This window comes from Lepidothrix coronata, unplaced genomic scaffold (genome assembly GCF_001604755.1).
Source record: "Lepidothrix coronata isolate B3197 unplaced genomic scaffold, Lepidothrix_coronata-1.0 Scaffold14, whole genome shotgun sequence".
Classification (NCBI taxonomy): Eukaryota; Metazoa; Chordata; class Aves; order Passeriformes; family Pipridae; genus Lepidothrix; species Lepidothrix coronata.
This window is the reverse complement of record NW_016690194.1, coordinates 6,738,057-6,763,174: the sequence shown is the minus strand read 5'-3', so window position 1 is coordinate 6,763,174 and position 25,118 is coordinate 6,738,057. Positions and strand designations below refer to the sequence as shown.

The 25,118-nt window shown below is 39.6% G+C and overlaps 1 protein-coding gene and 1 long non-coding RNA gene across 5 annotated transcripts in view; one reads left to right on the top strand and one right to left on the bottom strand.

The window, feature by feature from the left end:
* Window positions 1-21,816, top strand: part of SSBP2 (single stranded DNA binding protein 2) — a 141,048-nt gene extending 119,232 nt beyond the window's left edge. For 2 of the 3 annotated variants that reach the window (XM_017806119.1, XM_017806118.1), the window contains 6 exons: window positions 1,541-1,595; window positions 3,023-3,093; window positions 3,813-3,891; window positions 5,093-5,121; window positions 7,742-7,840; window positions 10,080-21,816. In XM_017806119.1, the coding sequence (XP_017661608.1) occupies window positions 1,541-1,595; window positions 3,023-3,093; window positions 3,813-3,891; window positions 5,093-5,121; window positions 7,742-7,840; window positions 10,080-10,109 (363 nt within the window). In that variant the 3' untranslated portion in view covers window positions 10,110-21,816. The remainder of the gene's footprint in view (window positions 1-1,540; window positions 1,596-3,022; window positions 3,094-3,812; window positions 3,892-5,092; window positions 5,122-7,741; window positions 7,841-10,079) is intronic. The other variant, XR_001873358.1, reaches the window with a different exon arrangement.
* On the bottom strand, window positions 3,115-25,101 carry LOC108493126. 2 transcript variants are annotated; one of them, XR_001873361.1, is made up of 7 exons: window positions 24,997-25,101; window positions 23,971-24,047; window positions 22,664-22,770; window positions 13,970-14,061; window positions 11,330-11,476; window positions 7,175-7,224; window positions 3,115-4,009 (listed from the first exon to the last, which is right to left on the bottom strand). It is a non-coding gene; the product is annotated as an uncharacterized LOC108493126 (long non-coding RNA). The 2 variants fall into 2 exon arrangements; XR_001873362.1 differs by having other exon boundaries at window positions 24,959-25,056.
* Between the last annotated feature and the right edge of the window lie 17 nt (window positions 25,102-25,118).

Below are 25,118 nucleotides of genomic sequence, written 5' to 3'. Positions count from 1 at the left end.
TCCAGGAAAAAAATATTTACATATAGCACTGGTTTTTGTCTCTGCCCCCAGAGATTAACTCTATTTATTGTTTTAGGCTCTTCGTTGTTGTAGTTATTGTTGTACTCGGATTATTTGTGTGTCTGATGAACTTTCTAAGGTAGATTGTGTGGACTGTTTTTATCACATGTCTAGAACTAGTGTCACAGGGTAATAGGAGATAATTACATATTTAAAAGCAATTTATTTTGTCCTTTATTTATGCAGTTAGCTGTGGAAAACGTTATGATTCTCACAAGTGTCCATAACTGTGGTCCTCCTTTTGCCACATGTTTAGAAGAAACAGCCCAAACCTGCTGATCTCTAAAACCAGTTCCTTTAACTAAGAACTTCACAAATTTCTTTCTGTGGGTTTGCTCTCAGCATTTGTGACCAGTTATTGTTGGAGATTTTAAAAGTATTTTGGGAATATTTGGCTTCATAGAAAGCAAGTGTTCGGGGATGAGGGAAGGCCAGAGAGCTCCTAAAAGAAGGCTTTTTGTCAAAGGATTTGTGATCTGGAACTAGACACTTTGAGAACTTCATAGGAATAATCTATGTATAATATATTAATATATATGCACTTCTAGAAATATACAAGTATATATAATATATATAAATGCACAAATATAGAAAATATATACAAATATAAATATACTCTCAACATGAAAATAGTTGATACCAGAAGGGTTTGTAAGAGAAGAAAATAAACAAACAATGAAAGTAAATGCAAATGTACAATTAGAGGCAAAAGTTAATGAAGACAAGTAACTTTTCTGATAAATGGTCAGTTAGTAGTTTCTGCATCTCTTTATGTGATGTTGAAAAATACATAGAAAGAGAGACATTAAAAATCAAGTTAGTGAGATTTAGTGCACAGGTATATGGATAAAAAGTACATGGATAGTCTTTCATGCCTAGATATGGATAAAATATGGATATGTTTATATGGATAAAAGCTTATGGATAAAAAGTATATGGATAGATACCCTGTAAGCAGACAGGAACAACCAAACCCTTTTATCTGCTGCCACTGAAAAAAAAAAATATTCCTGTCTGAAATACTATATCTACTGGTTTGAATTATAACAAAAGATAGAAAGTAATAGTCACATGGCAATGGAAAAATAATATATTACTAGCAATCTGACTGTTTTTTATTACGGAAAGTCAGTGTTTAACTGTTATTGACATAGACATTTTTGCCACAGTGGAAGTTGGTAGTTTTTCATGTTACTTAAAGATATTAGTGGCTCTGCAAACATAGGAAACAAAACATTATGGTTCTGTTCTTACTAAATGATTAGGATTATTAGAATAAAATTCCTAGAGAAATTCTGTAAGAATCCTAAAACTCCTGTTTAACAACCAGAGTGGTTTGTGTTCTTAGTCCTGAACAGATTTGTGACCCAGAAATACCTGAAACTTTAAAAAAACAGGGGTTCCTCGATGGTTTTTTTATGTTTGGGGATTTTTTTTAATCTTTCATTTCATGCTAACTGACATTTTTTCCTGTCTCCAGGGTCCCCCAGGAGGTGGAGGGCCACCAGGAACACCCATCATGCCTAGTCCTGCAGGTACTGAAATGTACTTGGAAATTATAAAATCATAATGGATTTTAGGAAGCACACAAATTATATTTTTTAATAAAGTGTCAGATAATAATTTGATTTATATTTTCTGCATCAGGTTTTTCTTCCCCTACTTGCTGTCATCTGCAGCACTGGAGGGCAGGGAACTTTCCTAACTGGCCATAAAAACTTAGCGCACCATAATATTATTTTCATTAAATACAATTCCACAGATTTTTGTTTTTTTAAAGAAAGCAACCTAAGGTAAAGATGTTTTGAAAGTTCTATTTTCCAAAGTGTGAAAACGCTTAGGAATTGGCCACTCACAAATTTTGCCAAAGTGTTTACTCTCCCCTAAGACAAACAATTCAAGGATTCCCACAGCCCAGCCATCCATCCCTTGTGTATTTTTCATGAGCTAGCAGGACATGGGCAGAGCCAGGGATGTATCTTGGATAAAGAACTTTTTGCCTACCTTACTGAATATTAAAAATAACTTAAAATGCTGATTTTACTTTAGGCTGAAAGCCTTTTGTGTCCCCCTTTTCTTTGGACAGCATGTTTGAATGTTCTAGTGATATATAGTGCTCTGTATATAACTCAGTTATTTATTTTAATTAACACTTAGAGAGTCCTTTGAGGAAGATGAAGCTGTAGACAAAAGCCTTGATTTAACTTCCCTGTGTACACAGAAATGCATTGGATGTGGAGGGTCTGGGTACAGAGTGCTGAGCTCTCTTTATTCTCTTTGCAGAAAAAAATTATTTTCCAGGGTTGCCAATATTTTCTGTTAAATCATGCTGTACCTTTAGGGATGCATTTAGACTTTCCTTAGGTTTTCAACATTTGGGGGTGGGGGTTTGAAGCATTGCACCATGCCATACCATGAAGATCCATCAGACAAAGCCTCCCTCAAAAGTGGGGATTGTTGCACAGTGTCCCACTGAGGAGGAGCTGGATATACCCAAAATCAAATAGACTGACAGGCATGAGAGTAAAAAACTTTCACTAACTCACAGTCTGTGTAAGGAAAAGTTGTTTTATCTTTTCTTACAGATGGAAAACAAATTGCAGGAAGCATTGATCAGAAACAAACCCCTGTTTTATAGAGAATGTTGAAGATGAGTGAAGTAATTTAGGACTCCAGGAAACAGCAATATGGAATTAAATAGTTACAGATACTTGGTGATTTATAAACCTTTTAACAGTCATGCATAAAAACCAGAGACCAGAGGTAGCTACTGAGGGGCCATGGCAATTTTTTCTTTTCATAGCTCTGTTGTGTGGCAGCAACAGGTAGAAAGGGAATAAAATCTTCCATTATCTTGCCACTGTGTATCAGGGATCGAGGCACAGAAATGACAGGAAATGTATTAGGTGAGTAGTTTTATTGAAAAGTGTATATTAGCGCTTAAAATAATATCTTATTACAGATTCAACCAACTCTGGAGACAACATGTACACTTTAATGAATGCTGTACCTCCTGGACCCAACAGACCTAATGTAAATATGAATTTAGCTGTATGTTTCTTTGAATTATGCAGCCTTTTGTGTATCCAAATATTGCATTTCCATCAGGTAGCATTATTGCTAAGTTTTCCATTCTTATGGGTGGCCCTTCAGTTGTGGGCCTTTGGGAAAAAATCACCAGTGGAACTTAAGAATAATTATTTATAAATACTGATAAATCATTATGCAGTAAATTGTAGATTGTTTTTGCCATAATGTTAATGTCTTTAATTTTGTGAAGAGGTAAATTTACGATTAATATATGAAATTGGACAGAAACTGCTCCAGTTGCAAAGGTAATGTGGAGCAGTCAGGGTTTGAAAGCTAGTAATTAATGACTTAAATTAATAATTTAAGAGAGTAATAAAGTTCCCTGTAACTTCAATGGGAGCAGGGCTGGGTCAGCACCAGCAGGTTGGAAAGTCATACATATAGTGTTTAAGTAAATAATAAATTATTCCTAAGTTATAGACCAGCCTACAGAGATGACAGTCTCCAAAAATCATTAAAGTGACCAACAGCAATGATGTTGGTCTTCACGTGGAAGACCTTCTCTTAAAGGTCTGAATGGAACTTGAGAGTCCCTTCTCATTCAGAGCTGGACTGTGAATTTTTCCTTTACTGTTTTTATTTTTCCTCTTGAGGAATATTTTCTCTTTATTAGGTTGTCTAAAAAATATTTGTACAGTTTTTAATGTCTGTTGCTTTTGTAGTTTCCCCTGGGACCAGGGTCAGATGGGCCGATGAGTGGACTGGGTGGAATGGATTCACATCATATGAATGGATCATTAGGTAATGACAGTAACTATTGACAACATGGTGAATTGTCAACGGCAGTGCTATTTTCTGTGACTGGTTCTTGGAGTTCTGTGGATGAAAGTGTGTAAAAATCTCCTGAAAACTGGAAAAGCTGAAACAAACGGAGACATTTAAAGATGAGGAAAAAAAATCTGTCACCTCCCTTAGCACTAGACTTTTTCGGAACAGTTAAAATTCAGCAGTACACACCTATTGCTAATAAAATTACATTTTTTTAAAAGAAAGAATGTCTGTGAAATTTTAGATTACTTTGCAGCCTCTATTTACCTATTTCAATACTAAAATGGATTCTTGGTTTAATTAATATTGATGCACATTGCATTCAGATCAATGAAAACCTGTGTAAAAGGCAGCCACACCTTCTTTCTGTCACTTTCTAAGCCTGATTTCTTAGCTAAAATGAAAAATTAAATTGAAACAGTTGTGGAAGGATTTTACATATACCTGCCATGCGCTTAATTATTTTCTTGGACCTCTCCAGCTTTTTTGACCAAAACCCTTCTGTTGGATATTTGTTCACAGCTCTTGATGATGAGAAAGAAATATTTTCCCTATTTCCACCAAAAATTATCCTTTAGACTGTGAGAAAATAACTCTTGATAACATCTATGTATATAGTGTTTTTATAGAGAGGAGGAATCATATTCCTTCTCAGCCTTGATTTGCCTGACTGTATCAAATAGTGAGCTATTTCAGTCTTCTCCCACAGCTCCATTTTTTGGTTGTTTTCCTGGGATACTCTTCTAGTTTTGCATTCAGTACTCTTCCAGAATTTGTATTTCCTGAAAATAGGTGTCTTTTGCTGCTAAAATAAGCTTTTCTTGCTACATCCATCCTAAAGTTGCATTTCCTTTATTCTTGGCTTTACCTGACAGCTACAGCATGTGAAAAAATTAATAGTCTCATACTGATTATATTTAATTTCATTTGGTTTCTGTTACTCTAGTTTTCAGGATCATCTGGTTTCTTCTAAGAGATACTGTTATCAGTATGTGTAATGCAGCAAAAGTTGATGTAACCTCAAATTAATTGATTGAATTGATTATACTGACTATAAACTTTTCCTAAGTTGGTTATGGTTTAAAATAGTTTTGATACACTATATATTTTCTATGAAAAAAAGTATAGGATTAACTTCAGTTCAAAACTGATTAATTGTCTGTTTTAATTTAAGGCTCAGGAGACATGGACAGTATTTCCAAAGTGAGTATCTGATCAAATATTTAGAATTTTTAGAATGTTCCACTCTAAACTATCTTCCCTTGTCTCTGTTATGAAGCTCTTTGTTATGCATCTTTATTTTATTATATCTATATTATGTATAATTGTACCCAGTCCATAATCTGATTTATCATGTTGTAGTTTTCAATATTATTAAGATAAATGGAAACAGTTCTGATAATCAACTCCAGTTAACTGTAAATTTGGGACAGTGTCTTTAGGATATTGCAGGATTGCTTTTGCCACCTCTGTAAGGTAGTGTTAATATACTAATCATTAGGTTAAATATCCTAATCATTAGGTTTAGTTCCCAAAAGCTGGATTTAGAAGTAGTTTCAGGAGAAGCACTCTTTTGCTATCACGACCATTAGTTGGAAATGGATGTAAGTTTAACCTGCAGGGGTTTTGCATCTACAAAAATAATGCTGTGATTGTGTGCGTCACTTCTATAAAAATAAAACTGCTACATATATGATCATCATTAACTTGGGAATTAATGAACTTTTTTGGTAAACTGTCATAAATAACAAGGACCCTGTATTCTTATATTTTGTAACATCTTCAGGCTCTGCAGAAAGTTAAGTGATGGATGAAAATGACTACGTTACCCCAGTTGTGCTGTGCTGGGCCATGCAGTGATGGGTTCAGTAAAATCCATCAGTGATATAATCACCATACAGCACCTTTTTAATTAATGTCTGTGGTTTTTTTCAGTATTTTATTGCAAACTGCAGCATTTTTTAAGGAAAAAAAAAGCCCAAGCATTTAATTTTCCATGGGATAATTTTTAAAGCCAGTATTCAACTCAGAGGCATTAAGTATGTGCTAGTACAAGTGGCAGGAGCTCTGAAAATTTGGGTACAAAAGTTTACCTGTAAGTCTCATAATGTGTTAACCTTAATGAATAACTCACAGGAATTACATTTGCTTTATGTCTTCTTCAAATAACTGAAAGAAAAATGCTGCTAATTTCAGGTGTAGAGAGTTGCCCATAGAAAATGAATTCATTCAGTATCAGTACAGCTCACAGAATCCAGAGTTTTCTACAGAAGATTTTGATTTAACTTGCTGAATTGCAGAGCATAAAGTTTTTATGAAGTAGATTGGGGAGGATGGGAATAAATTAACTGAAATTATGCATATGAAATAAACATCAGTCACCAGTGTTTATTGCAATGCCCATGGAATTTGTGCAGGCATCAAGGACACACTTCACTTGGAAAAGCCCAGTTCGTGCTCCAGTGCTGGACCCCAACTGGCCATAAAAGCAGCTTGGAGTCACTATAAAAGGGATTTTGTCAGGAATTTGACCCTTTGGGGCTGGTGTGCTCTAGTAGTGGCAGAATTTCAAAGCTTAGTGCCACACAGAGCAAGATAAAATAGGGGCAAATCTCCCAGGAATGAGCAGAAGTGCAGGAGCATTAATAAAATAAATGTGACAAGGCTTTAGTGGGTTTTAAACTTTATATTCATGGATTGTAAGACTAGAAAGACTGACATGGTTGTGTAGTATGACCTCCTACATCACACAGGCAACAGGGCTTCCCTGAATTAATTCCTGCCTAAGGTACAGTAACTGTGGTTGAGCTAAAGCAATAGATACCAATGGTTTTGATCTGTATGTCCTATATCCTTGATCATATTTCCTATATACTGGCTTCACTGAATAGCAGACTTAATTGTCTGATGTTAATAAACTCATTAAGCTTTTAATTGTCATGTATGTAATTAATTTTGTATTTATATTGATATTGCATCCAAGTTTTTCTGGGTTAAAAAAAAAGCCAAGGGAAGAACTATGATATATGTAAGCATTTGATCATGAAGTTCATGACTTCACTCCTCCCTTTCTCTGACTTCTCTTTTTCCATCACGAGTCTTCTAAGCATCCCTGTCTTTAATAGGGATGGAAAGGGAATTGTCTGTGCCCCAGGCATGGTAGGGAACTGCAAATCAGCTTTGTAAAGGCACCTGACTAATTGTAGTGTGTGCAATATGTGAGCTGTTGACTCAGAATAATTTCTCTGACAATTACCTTTTTTCATCCATTCTCTTCCTGAACGTTGGAGAGGTAGTTGTGCACTTCTGTAAGGAAAACAAATTATTTTCAGGAGGTTTTAGGTTGTTACTGTTTCAGTAAATTATGACCACGGTGAGCAAAGACTCCAGGGACAGGCCCTTGAAGAGGTCTGTGCAGACCAGATCCATCCTATGTCTTCCTCTAAGTACCTATTTTATAATTCACATATGGCAAGGCACACACTCACAGACATGGCTGCATTTAACCACATGATTTAATGTTGTGGCAGAACTTTCTCATACACCTGCTGCAGCCTTTTATAGATTTTCCTGACTTCAGCAGAAGCGGATGCTGGCTGTGACCTGAAAACAAGAGTTACAGGTAAACAATCCTTGCTTCAGGGAAGAAAAAATTACTTTACAGGCTAAAATTAGTGAGTGAATTATGCAGAACCCTGCAGGGGCTGATTTTTCGTCCTTGAAAACACCATTGCACCACGGTGCTGAGTGAAACATGCGTTTGGCACACGTGGTGAGGCTGAGAATTGAACTGGAATCTTCAACACTTATTCTTATTTAACAGAACTCTCCCAGTAATATGAGCATGAGCAACCAGCCTGGCACTCCCAGAGATGACAGTGAGATGGGTGGAAACTTCCTAAACCCTTTCCAGAGTGAGAGCGTAAGTATTCCATTACATTGGTTGGTGGCTTGTTTTACTTTGTGAACCTTTATTTCTGACTTTTTGTTTTAAAAAAAGAAAAACTACAAGTTTTGTAGTGTGTTTGTAGTGCATGTCTTTTAATAGCTTCTAAATTTGAATAAAAAACAAAAGCTAGGAGGTGTAGGTTTGCTGCAGAAACGATTTTTCTGGGTTAAGAGGTCAGTTGTCAGTGAAAGAGCAGGGTTTACACTGAAGTATGTGATTAGAGCATCAGTAGATTCCATGTTGCAAATATGCCATGTGCTATTAGAGCCATAAAAGGCAAAGGTTCCCTCTAGCGTTCATTCTGGGTCAAATTATGCTTTTTTTTTTTTTAAATGAATAATGCTTGAGGCAGCAAAATGTGGTGTAAAATACATTACAGAGCAAGACTGTGGTATTCCATACTCATGTGCCTGAAGCTGGGTTTCTAAATCCATGTTTAGGTCCCTAAATAGGAGTGTAACTTCATTAACTACTAAGTGGTGACCTGCAGCTCAGGAATTACGGCAAGTAAACAGTTTTGTTAGATCTCAACACAGTTGAACTCCACGGCAAATTTCATGGGAATCAGATTTTGAGGGGGTTTTTTGGGTTTTCTTCTTTCACTAGTGAAAAGGAAGAGTTTCTGCATGTTAGCTGTTGGTGGGCACACACTCAGGTTGTGTGGAGTGTTAGAGAAAATTGTCTTGTACAACCCAAAAAGACCAATGTTTCAGTGTCTGCCAAAACCACAGAGCCTCCATTAAACGTGATCCCCATTCATGGCAGCCCCTGACTCTCAGTTTGGCTGAGGGCACGCAGGCCAGGTCACCAAAACATGGGTCATGGGAAGAAGAGGACATCAGTTGTATTCCAGAGAAAATCAGTGTTTTCAGACACTTACTGGATTCTAGGTGCTCCTGGATGCTGTTTTCCTGCCTGGAGGAACCAGAGACCCAGTTTTCTCAGGGTTTTATTGAGTTGTGTGCCTACAAGGCTTCTGTTACACATCCCAGGTACATTCTAGTCTGTTCCAGGTACCAGTTCCTCTCCAACACGGGTCACACTGTTGTCCTTGGGAACTGCCTTCTTTCTGATTCATATTTTGCCACCTGGCTACTCAGAAAAGGCATTATTATAAAGTCCTTTCTCAGGCAGATCGTCTGTTCAGTTTACTAGGAGTTTTGGTTGGGGTGGGGAAAGGTGCTTGGCTAATAACAAGTTAAAAATCGTAAACACCTAGAGACTGTCAACTGATTCCTTGTCCAAAGTGTTTCCCCACTTGAGCAGGTGCTTTGCTTTAAGCCTTCTGAGCTGGAGTCCATTCTGTGTAGCTCAGATGACAGGGAAGACCCATTCAAAACGCTTTTTCTATAAGCTTGGACACTTGGAAATGGTCAGCTTGGAGCTCAAGCCTTGGCAGGATATTTATGGCATACCTGGTTTTACAAAGGCAAATTTATCTTTCTGTTTTTCTGTTAGTTTTCAAAATGCTGATACTTCTTGAACACCTACCTCTACTTAGAGGATTTTAGGCCAAATTAAGTGCTTTTGCAGTCCATAGCTTGCAATTTAAAAACAAATTAGGTGTGTAGATGTGCAGTTTTTCTAGGCATTGTGGTGTCCTGTTGATTATTTTAATGAAGTACTGCTAACCTGAGGGCAGGTGTAGCTTGTGTGAGGGCTGCAGTTTAAGTTGTGTCACTGTAATAGTGTGACTGCGTGGCGATTGAATTTTTGGTTCACACCAAGGAGAGTGGCCACTGGTCCCTGAGTCACCATGGAATGACCACTAGTCTCTGATGCATCTTGCCTCCTGAAACTGGTAACACAAAATAATACAGACTAAAAGCCTAATTTAATCATAGTCATACATATCTTTACTCCTTTCTTTCCACAAGGTAATAAAAAGCTCCCCAAAATATTTCTGTGGTTCAGCTAACCATGAATGCAGCAGTGATGTTTTGGTTCATCACATCACCCAGTTAACACCAAAACAGCCTCCAAGGGAGTTGCCTTTATCAGCAACAGCTGTATTTGTACATGAGAGAAGCACAACGGTAGTTATGATGCCACAAATTGAACTACAGCCTTAGCAAAGGCTGCAGCCACAAATTGAGGAGGAAGCTCAAGGAGCGTGTTGACCTCTGAATCCATTGCTGTGGTGCAGACATGGTTTTGGTTCCCTGGGGTGGGGGAGAAGAGGTTGTTAAAATGTGGATTGCTCTCTTTGCAGTACTCCCCTAGCATGACAATGAGTGTGTGACCCGCTCACCAGTGTCACCACGAAGACCACAGTGAGTTGGCCCTCTCCAGAGAGCTACTGCAGAAGAAAATTGCTCGTCCCAGTGTACAGTTTAACTAAAGGATCTCAGACACAATCAGACCCACCTGGTTTGTTTTTCTTTTCCTACCATCTCCCCCATTTTGTCAAGGAAGTGGGTCCCATGCTTGAGACAACTGTAAAGAGTGCTGTGACAGACCTGTCCGAGGTGGAACTGCAAGACTGTCTGTGTGTGACATGTGTGGGTCAATGTCGTGTGTGTGTGTGTGACACAGAAACACACATGCACATCCAGACACCCACAGGACATTGTAAAATAGTATCACATCACATCTTAAGTAGAAATGAGAAGTAGGGACTTCTATTCCATTTTTTTTTTCACGTTTACATTTTAATTATTAAAATTTGCTTTCCTTGTCCCCTCTTGAACTGTTCTACATTGCATATATCACTGCTTTATAAGTTATTTTTTAAGTTGAACTCAAATGATAAATTCTTTTGATTTTGTTAATGTCTGCCATTATGGATAGGAATAAAATTGCTTATAAGAGCTTTCATTAACTTGTGTTTGATACCAGCTACCCTGTGAATCACAAATTGTACTGTCTCAAGAAATAGAAGAAAGCTCATCTTAATTTTTTTGAGAAATTTGATAACTTTCACATAGTTTGGGGATTTTTTTTTAATACTTTGCCTTTAAAAAGAAAAGAAGCACTGAAGGTTATTTTTCTTCTTTAATTGAAGCCTAATATCTGCAATATCTATTTTAAATGGAAGCCTGAATTTGATACAAGCTTCTCAGTTTATATAGAGTACTATAAGGTTACTGTAAGTGAGCTCCAATTGCTTTAGAATCTAGCAATAAAGAACAGGGCTTCCCCCTGCCCTTGGAAATGAGTTTTCTATTTAGCATGGTCTTCTGTAGGGGTGGTAGTTAGTGGAAATACAGTAGAGTCCTTATCACCAAAACCCTTTCTAACAACTTACAATTATGTTTCCCGTTTTCAGTGATTCTCAAATGCATAGTAACAGTTCATGGTCCTAATTATAAACAGTGTTTCACAAGCCCATTCTGTGAATCAGGTCACCATGCTGCTGCTTGGGTGTGTGTTTTCTACCATGTCTGCCAGAATTAATTCCCCCAAAACTTTCCAGTCAGCAGCCTTTTTTGACCCAAAATGTTGCAGTACAAAAGGTCTTACCTTTTGCCATGAACAGAAGAGGAACAAAGCTCTGGGCCATTTTAAGAGTGGAACAGCCTGTTAGGTGTGAAAGCTGGAAACAGAAGGGAGAAAAGGTCCTAAAAGAAATGCTTCTGGAAGCCGTCCCATATCTCCTGAGGCAGAGCTCTGAAACCAAGATTATGGTACATTTATTTAGTTCCTAGTGATTCACAGCTCCCCCAAGAAAACAGAGGTTTTCAGTTTGTAGTGATCAACAGGCTGATGATCAGCAATGTGGGCACAAAGTGGCTCAGCAGAAATTCAGGCCACAGACAAAAAGCAGATTTCCCTCCTTGGACTTACAGGTAGAAGAGCCACTTAGAGAGCAAGAGCAGTTCTGGGGTGTGGTATGTCCATGTGCAAGGGGATTTTTTTCATGAATTGTGATAAAGGAGCATATGGGATGGGCTTGTTGTGATGGCAGCTGCACATACTGGGATGTGTAAGGAATACTACAATCTCCTAACTCATTTTTATTTCCATTTATTATATGTGTATATCATATATGGAAATAAAAAAGATTTAACATTTCACTCTCTTGTTAGGGCTATTCATGCTCAGAGGCTTAAAATTATGTTAAAGTATCAAAGATTTTGGTAGCATTACCTTTTAGTAATAAGAACTACTTTGATTATATTATATGGTTTTGTAGACTGTATTCCCAGTGATTATGAAGGTCACATTCATCTGTTTCTGTTTGGATAACACTTTGTTGCTGTCTCCAGAGATGGAGACACTATTGACTTGAGTTACAAACACAAAATCAGGTGTTAATTTCCTCAGACCCTTTGCTGTTGTCACTCACACCACTGGTGTGTTCCCACAGTCCAGGTGTCCTTGCAGCCTGTATTGACGCCTGTATTATCTATGGTAGCCTTCCAGGAAGGACCTGGGGACTCTTTTCTGCCCAGTTCCAGTCAGGTGATGTCACTGGCTCCTGGACTGAGGTAGATGGGGGCTGTGAATCAAGTGTCAAAGCCTGTTCGCACCCCAGGTTAAGTGTCCTGTTGGGCACTTTTGCAGGATAGAAGTCTGGCTACCAAAGCTGTCAAGGAAGACCCTTAAATGGAATCGCCAACATATACTGGATATTGCTATCAATATCCTCATTTTAATATATGAGTAAAATGTCCTTTCAGACACCTGATTTACTTGGGGTGTCCAACGTTTCTCATACCCACATAGCCCCACTGACAGCAGCTGATTTTTTTTTTTTGTAATATGCACTGGGCTTTTTGCTTCTTCATTTTTCTTTCTTTTGCTTACAAATCCTTGTAGGATTTTCATCATACCTTGAGTATCAGTGTGGAAAGAAAGACTATTCCCAAGCACTGAGTTTTTGTTTCTTACACTCCAGATATCAGGAGCAATGTAACTGCTGTTTGTTCTTATGCAACAGCATTATTGATAATGTCAGAACTTGTCCAACTCTGGGAGCAATTTTATTTTAGTGCAGGATAGGTTTTTTCCTCTGGGCTTTTAGATAGATTTTGCTCTTTAATATAGAAATAGATAATGGTGAATCTTTAAATGGGTCTTTCAGACAAGGTTAAAGTAAGTCTTTTTAAAAACAGAAGTGATTAAATCTTGGAGTAGCAAAAATAGGGAGTAGGACATCTTTCATACTGTGAGAACTCTGGCAAGTATTCTAGCCTTGTAGAAATCAGCTGAAATTGGAATTCACTTCTGAACTTCACAGTGAAACCAGTATTTAACGTGCTGCATAAAGCTATGAAAATGAGTATTCTTACCCAGATTTATCTGCACATCACCCAGATTTTATCACCGTGTCCAAGCTCAGGCAAGAACAGGGCTTGGGGCAAGGAAGAAGCTGTCTGAATCACAGGTAAAGCACATGGCCTGACATGTGGATCAACAAAATACCCAGGTATTTGCATGTATGCATTGAGTTATTAATCGCCTGAGCGAGAGGAAGACCTGCAGTTGCACTCCAAAAAAAGTGCCATTTTTTAGTTCATTGCAGAGCCCTAGTAAGTTCAGTGTTGAACTTTTTATTCCTTTTTTCCCCCCTTACCAGTCAAAATGACTTTTCAGCTGATACATGTTACACCTAATTTCTATTTTTCGTATCAGTTAATTATTTTTGAGCGTTTCCTCCTGTTCCTGGTCAGCCCTGATTTGTTGTTATGATGGCTAAATATGGATTGGATTCTTCAATATTTGACCTACACATTCGCATTTCAATAATGTAAATTATAGCTTAATGATATAAAAAGTACAGGTAAATTTACTTTTCTTTAATTCACTGTAAGTGATGATATAACTGTGGCTCCTGTCCCGCTTGGACCTTAAGAATGGGAATCCTGACAAAGTACAGTTCTCAGATAAACCCCCCAAAATTATTTCAATAGTGACATCTCACACTAAGGATCTAATTCAGGATTTAATGATCCAAAACAACTATAAAAATTAAAAGACAGATGACTTAGATTTAGATTTTACTCTATGCAGCTCTCTCTACTTTCTAGTTATTACTGGCACAGTCCTACAGGCTGCTGCTTGTGCCAGTTCTCCTGCTGAAACTTGGATGAAACCACTCACATAAGGACATTTTTTGGGTAGGACTTCACCCTGATCTGGGTCAAATTTGTAACTTACCTAAGGTGTGACATTATTTGGTAGATGTGTAAACTGCGTACTTAGAACAAAATACAGAGGGTCCTTTGAAATTACCAAAATGATGTTTCAACCTGAAAAATAAGAAAAAAGTATTTAAAATACCGCTTTGAGCGCATGCTTGCATATTGTCTATATATTGGGAACAAATTACCAAATTTAGAGATAAAAATGGATCATCTTATTCAGCACATTAAAACTCTGGTCCTTCCATTGAGTTGGCCTTGGTTTGAAATTAAGCCTGCACATTGTTGATTTTAAACAGATTTAAGAATACAGGAAATTTCCTTCAGGAAATTAGGAAAGTAGGACCGTGCTTTTGAGCATGGATGGTCTTTCCTAAGCAGACATTATTTTAAAGTTATCACCAGTGCAGGAGCATTTATGTATCAATAGTACTGACATCCGGAGCAGATTTGGCTTTCTTCTGTTTCTTACTTTATTAGAGCTTTGTTCACTACTACATTAACTATTTTTGTGAATTTGTCCTTCCACCTTGTTTTAAATCGTGCAGCCATAGTTACCCCAACACAGCCAACAGCTTTGCAGTTTTAGTCCACACTTCTGTTTGGTCGCTGTTCTTCATTTAAGCTTGAAGTGTGTAAGAAAGCCTCTCATGTAATGGGAAAACTTGCCATAAAAATGTATAAAGGTTTTCTTGGGTACATGTTTTCACATTTAATAAAAACACAGTTTTTGGTTATAATTTGAAGTGGTCAGTTTCTAGCCACTATTTAATTTTTGTGTGCAGAAGAAATTGAGAGAGAAAAAAAATCACTTTTTGAGTTTTTGTTTTGCTTTGGTTTGATTTTTTTTTTCGTATTTGTTTGAATTCAGTGTCATAAATGTTTGCTGAAAGATGTGGTTTTTGGGAGAAATCAGATCAAAACCACATTTGCTGCCTTGTTGTAAGTAGTACAGGTGGACTTGGTGTTGAAAGCTCCTGCCACATCCCCAAAAGCATATCTCTTGATTTCTGATTTGTGTGGCTTTGTATGAGCCTGATTCACAAGCAGTGATTTAATTTGTCTGTCCAGTGCTTTCAGTGTGTCTCATGGGAGGTCCAGGGTTCTGTGGTCTCAGGAGAGTGACCGAGTGGTCGAGCAAGCTTGTTCCCAGGGTCAGGGGGTTCAGGACCCGGGGATAATCCACCAGAAACAAGGTGTTTGTTCGCTACCTCGCTGTTCTCTTGAGAACTTGCACAACTCTTCTTGCCAGTAGGTTCTGGGGATCCTTTAAGATTTTACATTGTTGAGACAAGAAGCTTCCTTTTGCTAAGAGAAAATCCTGGCAGTTTTTAGCAACAGTTTTCGTACAGAAACAGCTCAAAACATGGGGATTTGGAAAGGTGATGTGTTTTCTCAGTACCCTGAATGTGCTAGGAAATAGATTGTACAATTTAGGAGTTTGGGCTGTTACAGAGATACTGAAATCATCAGTAATTGCTTTTGATGGGAAAAATCACTGGCTGTGGAACAACTGCTCTGATCCTTGAGGAGTCAAACTGTCAGCTGGGTGAACTGGATGTTTTAGGCTTTTTTTCCTATTGTTTAATCTTCATGTTTATCCTCTCTCATTTGGATTTTCCCGTTAAATGTACTGTGCCAGATCTTTGCACAAAAATAAGAGCATTTTGCCGAATAAACCTGCAGAAAGTTGTTCACATCTGTAACTACAGCCCTGCTGTAGAGAGTTTATTTCATTACACAGACTTTTGAGCATAAGAACAGATAAGGAGTGGCAGTGCTAGCATCCCACAGACTCCCAAATTAGGTGAGATGGCTCCTAACAATGACATAAAATAGCTTGAAATAAAAGCTGATTCTTGTCATGCAGATTAGAGGAAATAAAATCCCAAATACAGGATGTATTTAATTAAGGTAGAAATACACTAAAGTCATCTCTAACAGGAGCACAGAGCACATCCAACAACTTAGAGGGAAAGCAAAGCAGCATTGCTAAATTGTTGTCAATAAACATAACATTCAAAAGCAGTTATAAGCTATTTTTCATTTCCATTTTTCAAGTCTATTTTAATTTTTCTGATTAACTTGTAGTTTTGATTTGATTTGAATTTACATTAATGGATAAGGAAGAGAACACAAGTTCCTAAACTAGAGCTGGAATTACAGACATGAAATAGTGGCTTGAGTAAAGCTGGAGCTTTCTGTTAGTTAAGAATCAAGTAAATTTTTTAATTATTCTTTTTCCAGGACAAAAAGCATCCAAACAATAAACATTTTTAGCCTTGTTGTGGCTGTTTGAGAAGTGTGAATCAATGCTATGCTTGGAGACCAGTTTTCAGGGGTTTTTTTTGTGGCAGGTATCCCCGTGCAGTGCATCTATTTTGTGCATGTTTGTCTAAAGCTACCAAAAAAAACCCACCTTTGTTTTTCCTGAACTTCTGTACACAGATCTGGTTCTGGTGGGAAGAGGAGGAAGATTTGGTAGCTGGTGGGTTAGCATATTTATGTGAATTACTTAAAGCATTAGTAAACTATTGTCAACTCTGTTCACATTGCACAAGATACTCTGTGTAGTCTACTGCTGGTATTATAACCTAGGTGATCAGTGCATATTCTGTAAATTCCTGTAGGTTTTGTGTAAGAAATCTTGTCACCACTGCTTACTGCTGTAAATTCTTGTTTTGAAGCAAGAGGTGGCATTTGATTGTACAGCCATGTGTATTATATACTACAACAGTCCTTGTTCTGTCCTCTAGACTCACTGTCCACATAGAGTTGAAGCTCTGTTAAGCATGCGTAATGGTTTCAGAATTTATTTCAGACAGCAGATCTATAAGCCATTTACAGGAATATTAAATGTAATGTAAGAGAATCCAACCCAGTTCGTACCCTTTCTTGAGAGCTGGCGGTTGGATTTTAGCAGGCAGCTGCAGGTCAGCAGGTTCTATGGCATCCCAGCTGCAGCTGCCTGCACACCTGGGAGGTGTCACACCTGGGCAGGTGTCCCCTGGCAAAGGGGTGCCCCAGGTACAGCGCCTGGGCAGGCTGCTGCCTTACAAAGACGTGTGAGCTAGTGTCTTTGTTTTTTCCCAAAAACTGCATCAGTGCCAAGACTGAAACCCATCTTTAAGGGCATGCAGGAGGTGCGGTGCTGCCTCCCTATTGTGTCCTCCTCCCCACCCACCACAGGCTCCACCTGAGGTGGTATTTTAAGGAGAATTTAACTCTCTGTCTGTTGAGAGAGAAAAATAACCTGAATTCTTGGACTATGGATTCTTTTTTATAGTATTTTATGATGTACAGCAAAGACCTGAAAATGTCTGTTTGTTCTTTGCTGGTTTCTGACATCAGAAATTCAAGTCCTGTCTAGTCTGAAAGGCAATGATGGGAAAGGTGGAAAAGCTTGGAAAGTTGAAGGGGATTCTTACTTGGATTATTTTAAATGTTTTTATTGATAGCTTAAATGACTAGGTTAATATCTTGAATCAAGGCAGTCTTAATGACTTTGCACCTTCACCATTTCATGTAAGACTTTGAGAACTTGCAATAAATGTTTCTCACACAGTCCAGTATGTAGATAAACTCCTTATATTTCTAAGATCAAAAAATATTTCTACAGTTACTTCAGCCCTTTACAGAGAACAACAGGGCAATCCCAATCCCATAATCCCAAGTATTTGTAGGTGTATTTTAGACAAAGAATAACTTTCAACATCATAAATGAAACAAGTGTTCAGTGTTCCAGTCTCTGGAAGTAATGGAAACCTCAGTAATTTTGCAAACCAGCAAGAATTAAACTTGTCAATATAAATATTAATGTAGAAAGTGCATGCAAAACTCGATACTGCCTCTGACCTTAAGCATTAATATTGATAATATTGGGGATCTCACAAATGTTGCGTGTTACAGAACCGCTGTATTTCTCCTCAGTGTGTACTTCATCTTCATTACCGACAGCTACTGCAAAGAGCCAATCCATGCCGTAGCTGAGGCGTGGAGATACAAACTTCCCACAGCATCATAAATACATGAACATGTGTGTGTGTTGTGTTAGGATGAGTAACCACTCCAGCTACAAACTCCTCCAGACCTTGTCTGTATTTTCAGAGCAGCCTGTGGGATGGGTTTGGGAGGTCAGCAGCCTGTGTGGATGCTGCCTGAGAGCGATCCCATCCCACATGGCCTCGGATCTGGCTTTGGGGGATCATCATGAAGTCAACCCTCACTGGTTTTTATCTGTGAAAAGTTCCTTGCCAGACTGGGAACTGTAAAGACACGGATAGTGCGGGTCACTGACCCAGAGCGTGTCTGCATTGGAGCCTCAGGCAGGACTGTGACAGACAGTTTGTCATGATGATACTGTGCCACCACATCAGACTTGTTTCCGCTCCACACTGTGGCTTGATTCATCCTGCCATAATCTCAGCTGGCTAAAAATTACCATCCTGGGTCTCCTGTGTAAGTCAGAGGAGGGACAGGAGAGGAGATGCCTCTGGAAGATTGTATGGCATCAGCTGCCCTGCCACTGATGAACAGCTGGAATTAGGTGGGATGAATCCATGAGTTTACAATTGGCTTAGATACCTCTGCACAAAAGTGTATTTATTTGAGCTTGGTAAGGACAAGAATAATGCAGGTTCTTTGAACGTGAATCTGAGTGGCTTACAGATGAGTTTCTGAATTCAATCTCAAACATTAGATTTCTGCCCCATAGTTGCTCTTTTATTTTTACTTCAGGTTTTATGAACAGGTGTAACTTTAACTAACTTGTTGGAAGGTTTACACCTGCCTAGAAATGCTCACCTTTATTTGTTAAGTGGGCTCCCTCGTTGCCTGCACCGATTCATTTATTGTAAGCAACACATGAAGAAACCATTGCATAGATCAATCAACACCAGCAATAGCGTATGCAGCTTTTAAATTCAGCTGTGAGCTTGGAATTAAGGTATTAATGTTCATACTTTCCGGGTGTGGCTAAAGATTCCTTTCCTGAGAGCATTAAGGAATAAATCTAGGAGGTTGTGATTGAGGATTGAGAGAATACATGTAGCAATGGCAGTTTATGTTGTTTTGTTTTCTTTCTGTAAACGTGTGATAAATGTATTGCGATTTCATGTGCTGGTTTGGAGATGAGGGAATATCTGGTGCCAAACAGAGCAGATCTCTGCAGGCAGCTTTACGGTGGGTTGGCAAAGCCTGTTTACAGCAGGTTCCACCTCAGGCCTGCACCGCACCCATCTCATTCTAGTTCACTTTGATACCTTCCTTCACTCGCTGCTGGTACAAAATCCTGACAGCAGTTGTATGAGTTTTTGTTGTGAGCTGAGGAACAGGTGAAGTTTAAAAACACAAATGCTGTAGCTTGCACCTTTCACCTTCGTGGACTGTCCATGTTCTCACAGCTGAGCTGGGACAGCAGCCGCCTCCACAGTTGCCATGTAGCTCCATCCCACAAAATTGGGTGTCATTTTTTATGAGTTTAACAGGAGCAATATTGATCCATTCGCTTTTTTTGCTATGTTTTGAATCACTGAGAGTTGTGTTTTAGGATGTGCTGGTACAATCCCTGCCTGCTGTTCAGTGTTTCGAGTGCTGAAGTTAACCAAAATGTTACCTTCGTGGATTATCTCAGCCTCAGCTCTGTGTAAAAATGGGTATGAATTTCCAGTTGCTATTCCTGGTTTCTCTGTGCATTCTGAGCCAAAGGTAGAACAGCGGGAAAGATGGTTGTGGCAGCCACTCATTGACAGCTTTTCAGATACGTAAGGCCATTCTGTCTGTCATCTGACACTGTTCCAGTTTTTTCACTGGATCATCATGCTGTTGAATATCTCGATGGGTGTTGTCAGCCAGTGGAGGGAAGGTGAAGGAGCTCACCACCCAGGAAGGGTAAAAATGTAGCAAGTAACAAGCTGTCTTCTCCAGAAGTCATTTATTTGTAGTGCTTCACTGTCAGTAACATTTGTACCTTCAATTATTATTGTACCGTTCAGTATCTTGAGGTGGTATGAGCAGAAATATATGAATATATATAATTTACAAGACGTATAGGCTTGTACTGTGCCTTTGTAATTCTCTTCAGCTTCAGTATCTATATGCTACAAGCAGACAAACTTCCCTCTTTTGGGGTGTTCATTACTACAACAGTAGCTGATGGCTTCATTAATACTGACTATTTTAGTCTTCTGGGGCTAACATTTATGTTTTTCTGGGTGAAAATGCCATAGTGCCCTCAGCAGACGTAAGCACAATGACATAACACTGCAGTGCATGCTGTCTCTTAGCTTCTCTCTACATGTGCTTGCATGTTGGAAATTCAGAAGTGCTGCTGTATAAAATTGCTACATTATTTACCCAATACAGGTGTTCTTCTGCATCCCTTTTTAGCTCAAAACTCCTGTTGTCTTGGAAGTTAGTGATGGCTCAAAAGGGGGTTTTGGCTGCACAAAGGATGCAGGGAGCAACTCCTGAGTAGTTTACAGGCTGCTGTAAATGTCTTTTCGGCAAAGAAATGTAGCATTTTAGCTGTAAATTCATAGTGAAAACACTGAGCGTGCTTATCACTTAAGATTTTAACGGAAAAAAAAGGTGTCAGACTGTGTAATTTTATCTCATCTAACTTTGACACTTAACCAGTTTTACCTGCGTGTTTATGCTACACCAACCAACACAGACCTGAAAGGTGACAGCCTTGTCTTAGTACTGCAGCTACTCAAGAAGTCGTGGTTTTCCAGAGCTTCTGTTTGGATTTTTTGTTCCTTTAACACATTTTCATTGCAGAGGTATTTTTCTATAGAGTTACTTGAGGCTTTCTTTAACCAACGCAAGAGTCTGTAGCCCTCTGCACTGTGAAAGGCAAAGCCCTGTGGGGACACTCGGGCTTCGCGCTTGCCCAGCAAATTAGCAGAAATTTCACCCAAGCCATAAAAGCCTCTTATGTTAATCTCTATTTATGTAATTAAAGCAATTAGGGGTAGGAGCTTCAGGAATAATGAGGTGTCTCTATCATTCATTTACTCTCTCTCTGTACTTCCTAGGGATTTAAGGGTTCTTTTTCCAAGGCTCAGCTGTGTTTCCTCAAACCAGTGCAGTCCAGGCATTGTGTGAGGTGCAGTTTATGGAGATAGCATTGGAGCGTGAAAGATTTACTTCTGGTAGCAAGGAATAATCTGTGTCCCTGTGGACATGGACACTTGCAAACAAGTCTGATACCGAGAATTAAAAAAAAAAAAATAAAAAAATTGAAGATGGTACCAGTACATCAGACTCTGTTTTACAGTGGGGTTTTTAGCTTTTGTCATTTGTATTTTATTTTGTGAAAAAGGAGTTGGGGGGATCTCAGATCACATGGGGAATATTAGAAGTATATCACTCAACAATCATTTTATAAAGTCTAACTTCAAAATGCACTATGATTTATTACAAAAGTATATTTTCTTCTGCTTGCCGACATGGTGGTTCCATTTTGTGATAAGTTAAACTCAGCAGTTAATTTGTTGCACTGCCTGGCTGCATGACTTCATCCAGTGTACATACGTACCTGTGCAGCATTACTTTTGGGGTTTGTATTTGAATTTGCAGTATTGATTATTATTTTTGTATTTTACTTTGCCTCTGTTATTGGAATTGTAGTAAACATAATTTATACATATGATTTTACAACTGTTTTGCAACTGAAAAGTCTCCTTTAAATTGTAAAGTTTTATTGATGGATACTCATTAAAATGGTATAAGAATTATATTAACAATTGTTTTGTGTTTTGATGCTCTCTGTACATAAATATATGTCTATTTATCTGTTTAATGGTGCTTGTGTCTTGCAATTTTGGATACATTTTAGAATAAAGTTTCATTTTACAAGAAGTAGTTGTATTTTCACGAACTGTGTCAAAAAAAAACAACTCACCTTTTTTCTATTAATAACTAGGGTTATGAAAGAAGCATACATAAAACATTTGTAACTTCAAGCAGTTACATATTTGTTTCAAGAATATAGAAGTATGCAGTCTACAGAGATGCACAGCTGTATGTTGCAGTTGATTGACTGCAGTAACTGACATCTGTATTTAAAATGTTAACAAAAGGATGCATTTTGGAGCACTTCTGACTAGGTCTCATGGCTCTGCAGAAGATTTATTCACATCTCATACTGAGCTAATCTTTTATTAACAGGAAAAGGTGCACAAAGATGCTTCCTAGAGGTTGCCTTAGGGCCAGCTACCTTCACCTGTTGGTATTGCCACAGGTGCTGTTGTAACTGTGACACAAAAGGTACTTTTTCGACTGGGAAACCGTTGAAAAACACAAATCCGCTCTGTGAACTGGGGTCAGTAACTTAATTTCTGTTAATTTTTCAGCTGTGAAAGGAGAACAATATTGACTTTGCAGGTTATCTTCTGAGCACAAGTGCACCAAAAGCTGTAAAATACTCCATTACTCCAGTGGAGACTGTGTAAAAAGCTTCAGTGGTTCCTTTGCAGTCAGTTACATTCCTTTACCTTCTTGCTCCTTTAGCTGGAGCGCAAAAGAAATGCAGCTTAGGAAAGCAGAGGCTCATTTGGGAAAGTTTTTCAAATATCAGCTTTCCCTTGCTCTAACAGAAACAAGTTACCTTTTGTGTTTCTCTAAAACTCCTCACCCCAAGCATCTGCTCCTCCACACACTCCAGAAGGTTATAAATGTGAGCAGATTTAGATTTTACTTTACCTACATGTGATTGTAGAGGCTCTGTAGCTCCTCATCTCACAGCGGAGAACAGATCTATACTGGGTCAAACACCTGATCACCGGGTCAGTGTGAAATGGAGGTGAAAGCCACCTGTGGAAGAACAAAAAATGAGCATTATCTTAGAGAACACCTGAGCGTGACAAGGTAAACCTGGAAACAAATTTTAAAATTACTGGCCCAGATAGGCGAAACACAAGTTAATGGGTTTTTAAAATAGGAAAAGGTTTAGTTCTGTTTACAGACTCTTCCATCTGGCACCCATGATCCATGGTGTGAGAAGCTGATAACTTGAGTTTTTGTCACCTGGACTGAGCAGATGAGGAAGGAGAAAACACTGGCTGCAAACCTTTCACAAACCCTGTTCAGGTAATGAGAACGAGGTGTGCCACTGCCACTGTCAACAAAGTCTGTTTCTTCCCTTCACAGAAGCCAAAGGAAAGAGATACCCGTACAAACTTTTCTTTTTCTGAAGCAACAGAATAAAAAAAAAAGGTAGAGAATAGCACAGCATGCTGATTTTCACAGCCAGGATCCTCTGGAATGCAACTAGTGTGATGGTACAGCCATCCTGTTGCTTGCTAAAAGAGTATGTGACACACACTCTTGCAATAGCTGTGCAGTGATAGTAACAGACAGTGTGGGAAGAAAATCCCTACTGCACTGAGAAACTCTGTCTTGATTGGTTAAAACTCAGATTTTCCTGGCTGTTAAGGTTAAAGCTGACATTGTTAAAGCTGGATCTTTAACAATGTTTAAATGAACAAGTGTTCATGATATAAACTCATTTATACATGTTTGTAAGAAACATGGGAAGCCTTTCATTGGAATAGCAACTACCAAGAGGAAAGGCTGTAAGGAAAGGCTACAGAAAGCAAAGTGTTGCTGCTGTATTAAAACCATGCAGGAGCACAGAGTCAAATATAAGCCCTGCAGTCTTTCCTGAAAACCATTTAAAGTTTACACCTTCTGCTACATTAAAGTAACACATCAGCTCCAGGGACAACTGGTGACAAGCCCAGAGCATCCCCAAAGTGGTTGAGCCCTCAGTAACAACAGCACTGTATCCATGCCAGTAGTAAAACGTTGACCCTCCTGACTGGTCCAAAAGCGATGGCTGCTCTTACTCAGGGGGTATTTTAACAATGTGCAGCAATACCTATAGCAGCTGTGTGTGGAGGAGGAGGTAAGAGAAGGAGCTCTCTGCGAGCTCTCCAGTTACTAACTCCTGCAGGAATAGGTGACTGGGGCCATGGCATTAAAAATTCTATACCAGCACTGCCAGTGGCTCACCTGCGTGAGAGGGGAACATGTCTTCCCTGGACACACCTGCTGGGCTGTCAAGTTGGTGACAACATGAGAGAGTAAGACTTCAAGAAAAGGAAATAAAAATGAAAACACGAAGCTGATTATTACAGAGATTTTGGTAGCAGTGCACACACCAAACCCACCATGGGCTTGTGCCAGGCCATGAGGTGCCCAGGGGTCCTGGAGCAGGAGTGGTTGGACACCTACTCCATGGTGCCCTGAACACACCTAACACCCCTTCATTTCAGCTTGGAGAGGCAAAGGCTGCAGGGAGACCTTAGAGCACCTTCCAGTGCCTCAAGGCACTGGCACGAGAGAGCTGGAGAGGGACTTTATACCAGGGCATGCAGTGATAGAACAGGGGGGAGTGGCTTCAAACTGAGAGTACGTTTAGATTAGACAGATATCAGGAAGAATTTCCTCCCTGTGAGGGGGATGAGGGGCTGGAATGGATTTCCCAGAGAAGCTGTGGCTGCCCCATCCCTGGAAGTATCCAAGGCCAGGTTGGACAGGGCTTGGAGCAACCTGGGATAATGGAAGGTGTCCTTTCCTGCCCGTGGCAAGGGGTGGAACGAAATGAGCTTTGAGGTCTCTTCCAACCTAAACCATTCCACGATTCCCCTCAGCCCCAGCACCCCATCCCCGACGCCCCCTCTTCCCTCATGCCGGGCACCTCTTTTCCCTCAGCCCCATCCTCCCACTCCCTCGCCCCTGGGAAGCCCGGTCCGCTCATCTCCCGGCACCCCTTTTCCCTCGTTCCCATCACGCCGTTCCTCTAATTCCGGGGACCTCCTCCGCCTCATCCCCGGGCAACTCTTGCCTTATCCACAGGCATCCCCTTCCCTCATCCCGTCCACCCCTCTCCCCTCACCACGTCCCCCTTTTCCCCTCACCCCGTCCCCCCCCTTCCCTTCACCCCGTCCCCGTCTCCCCTCACCCCTCTTCTCTCAGCTCCGTCTCCCTTTCCCCTCACCCCGTCCCCCCTCTCCCTCAGCCTAGCGTTGCCCTCACGCAGCCGGAGGAGATCCCGGCCGATCCCGCGGCGCCGGGGCGGGCCTGTCCCACCCATCCCGGCGGGCGGCGGTGATCCCGGAGCGTGGAGCCTGCGGTTGCCGGGGCAGCTGCGGGATGAG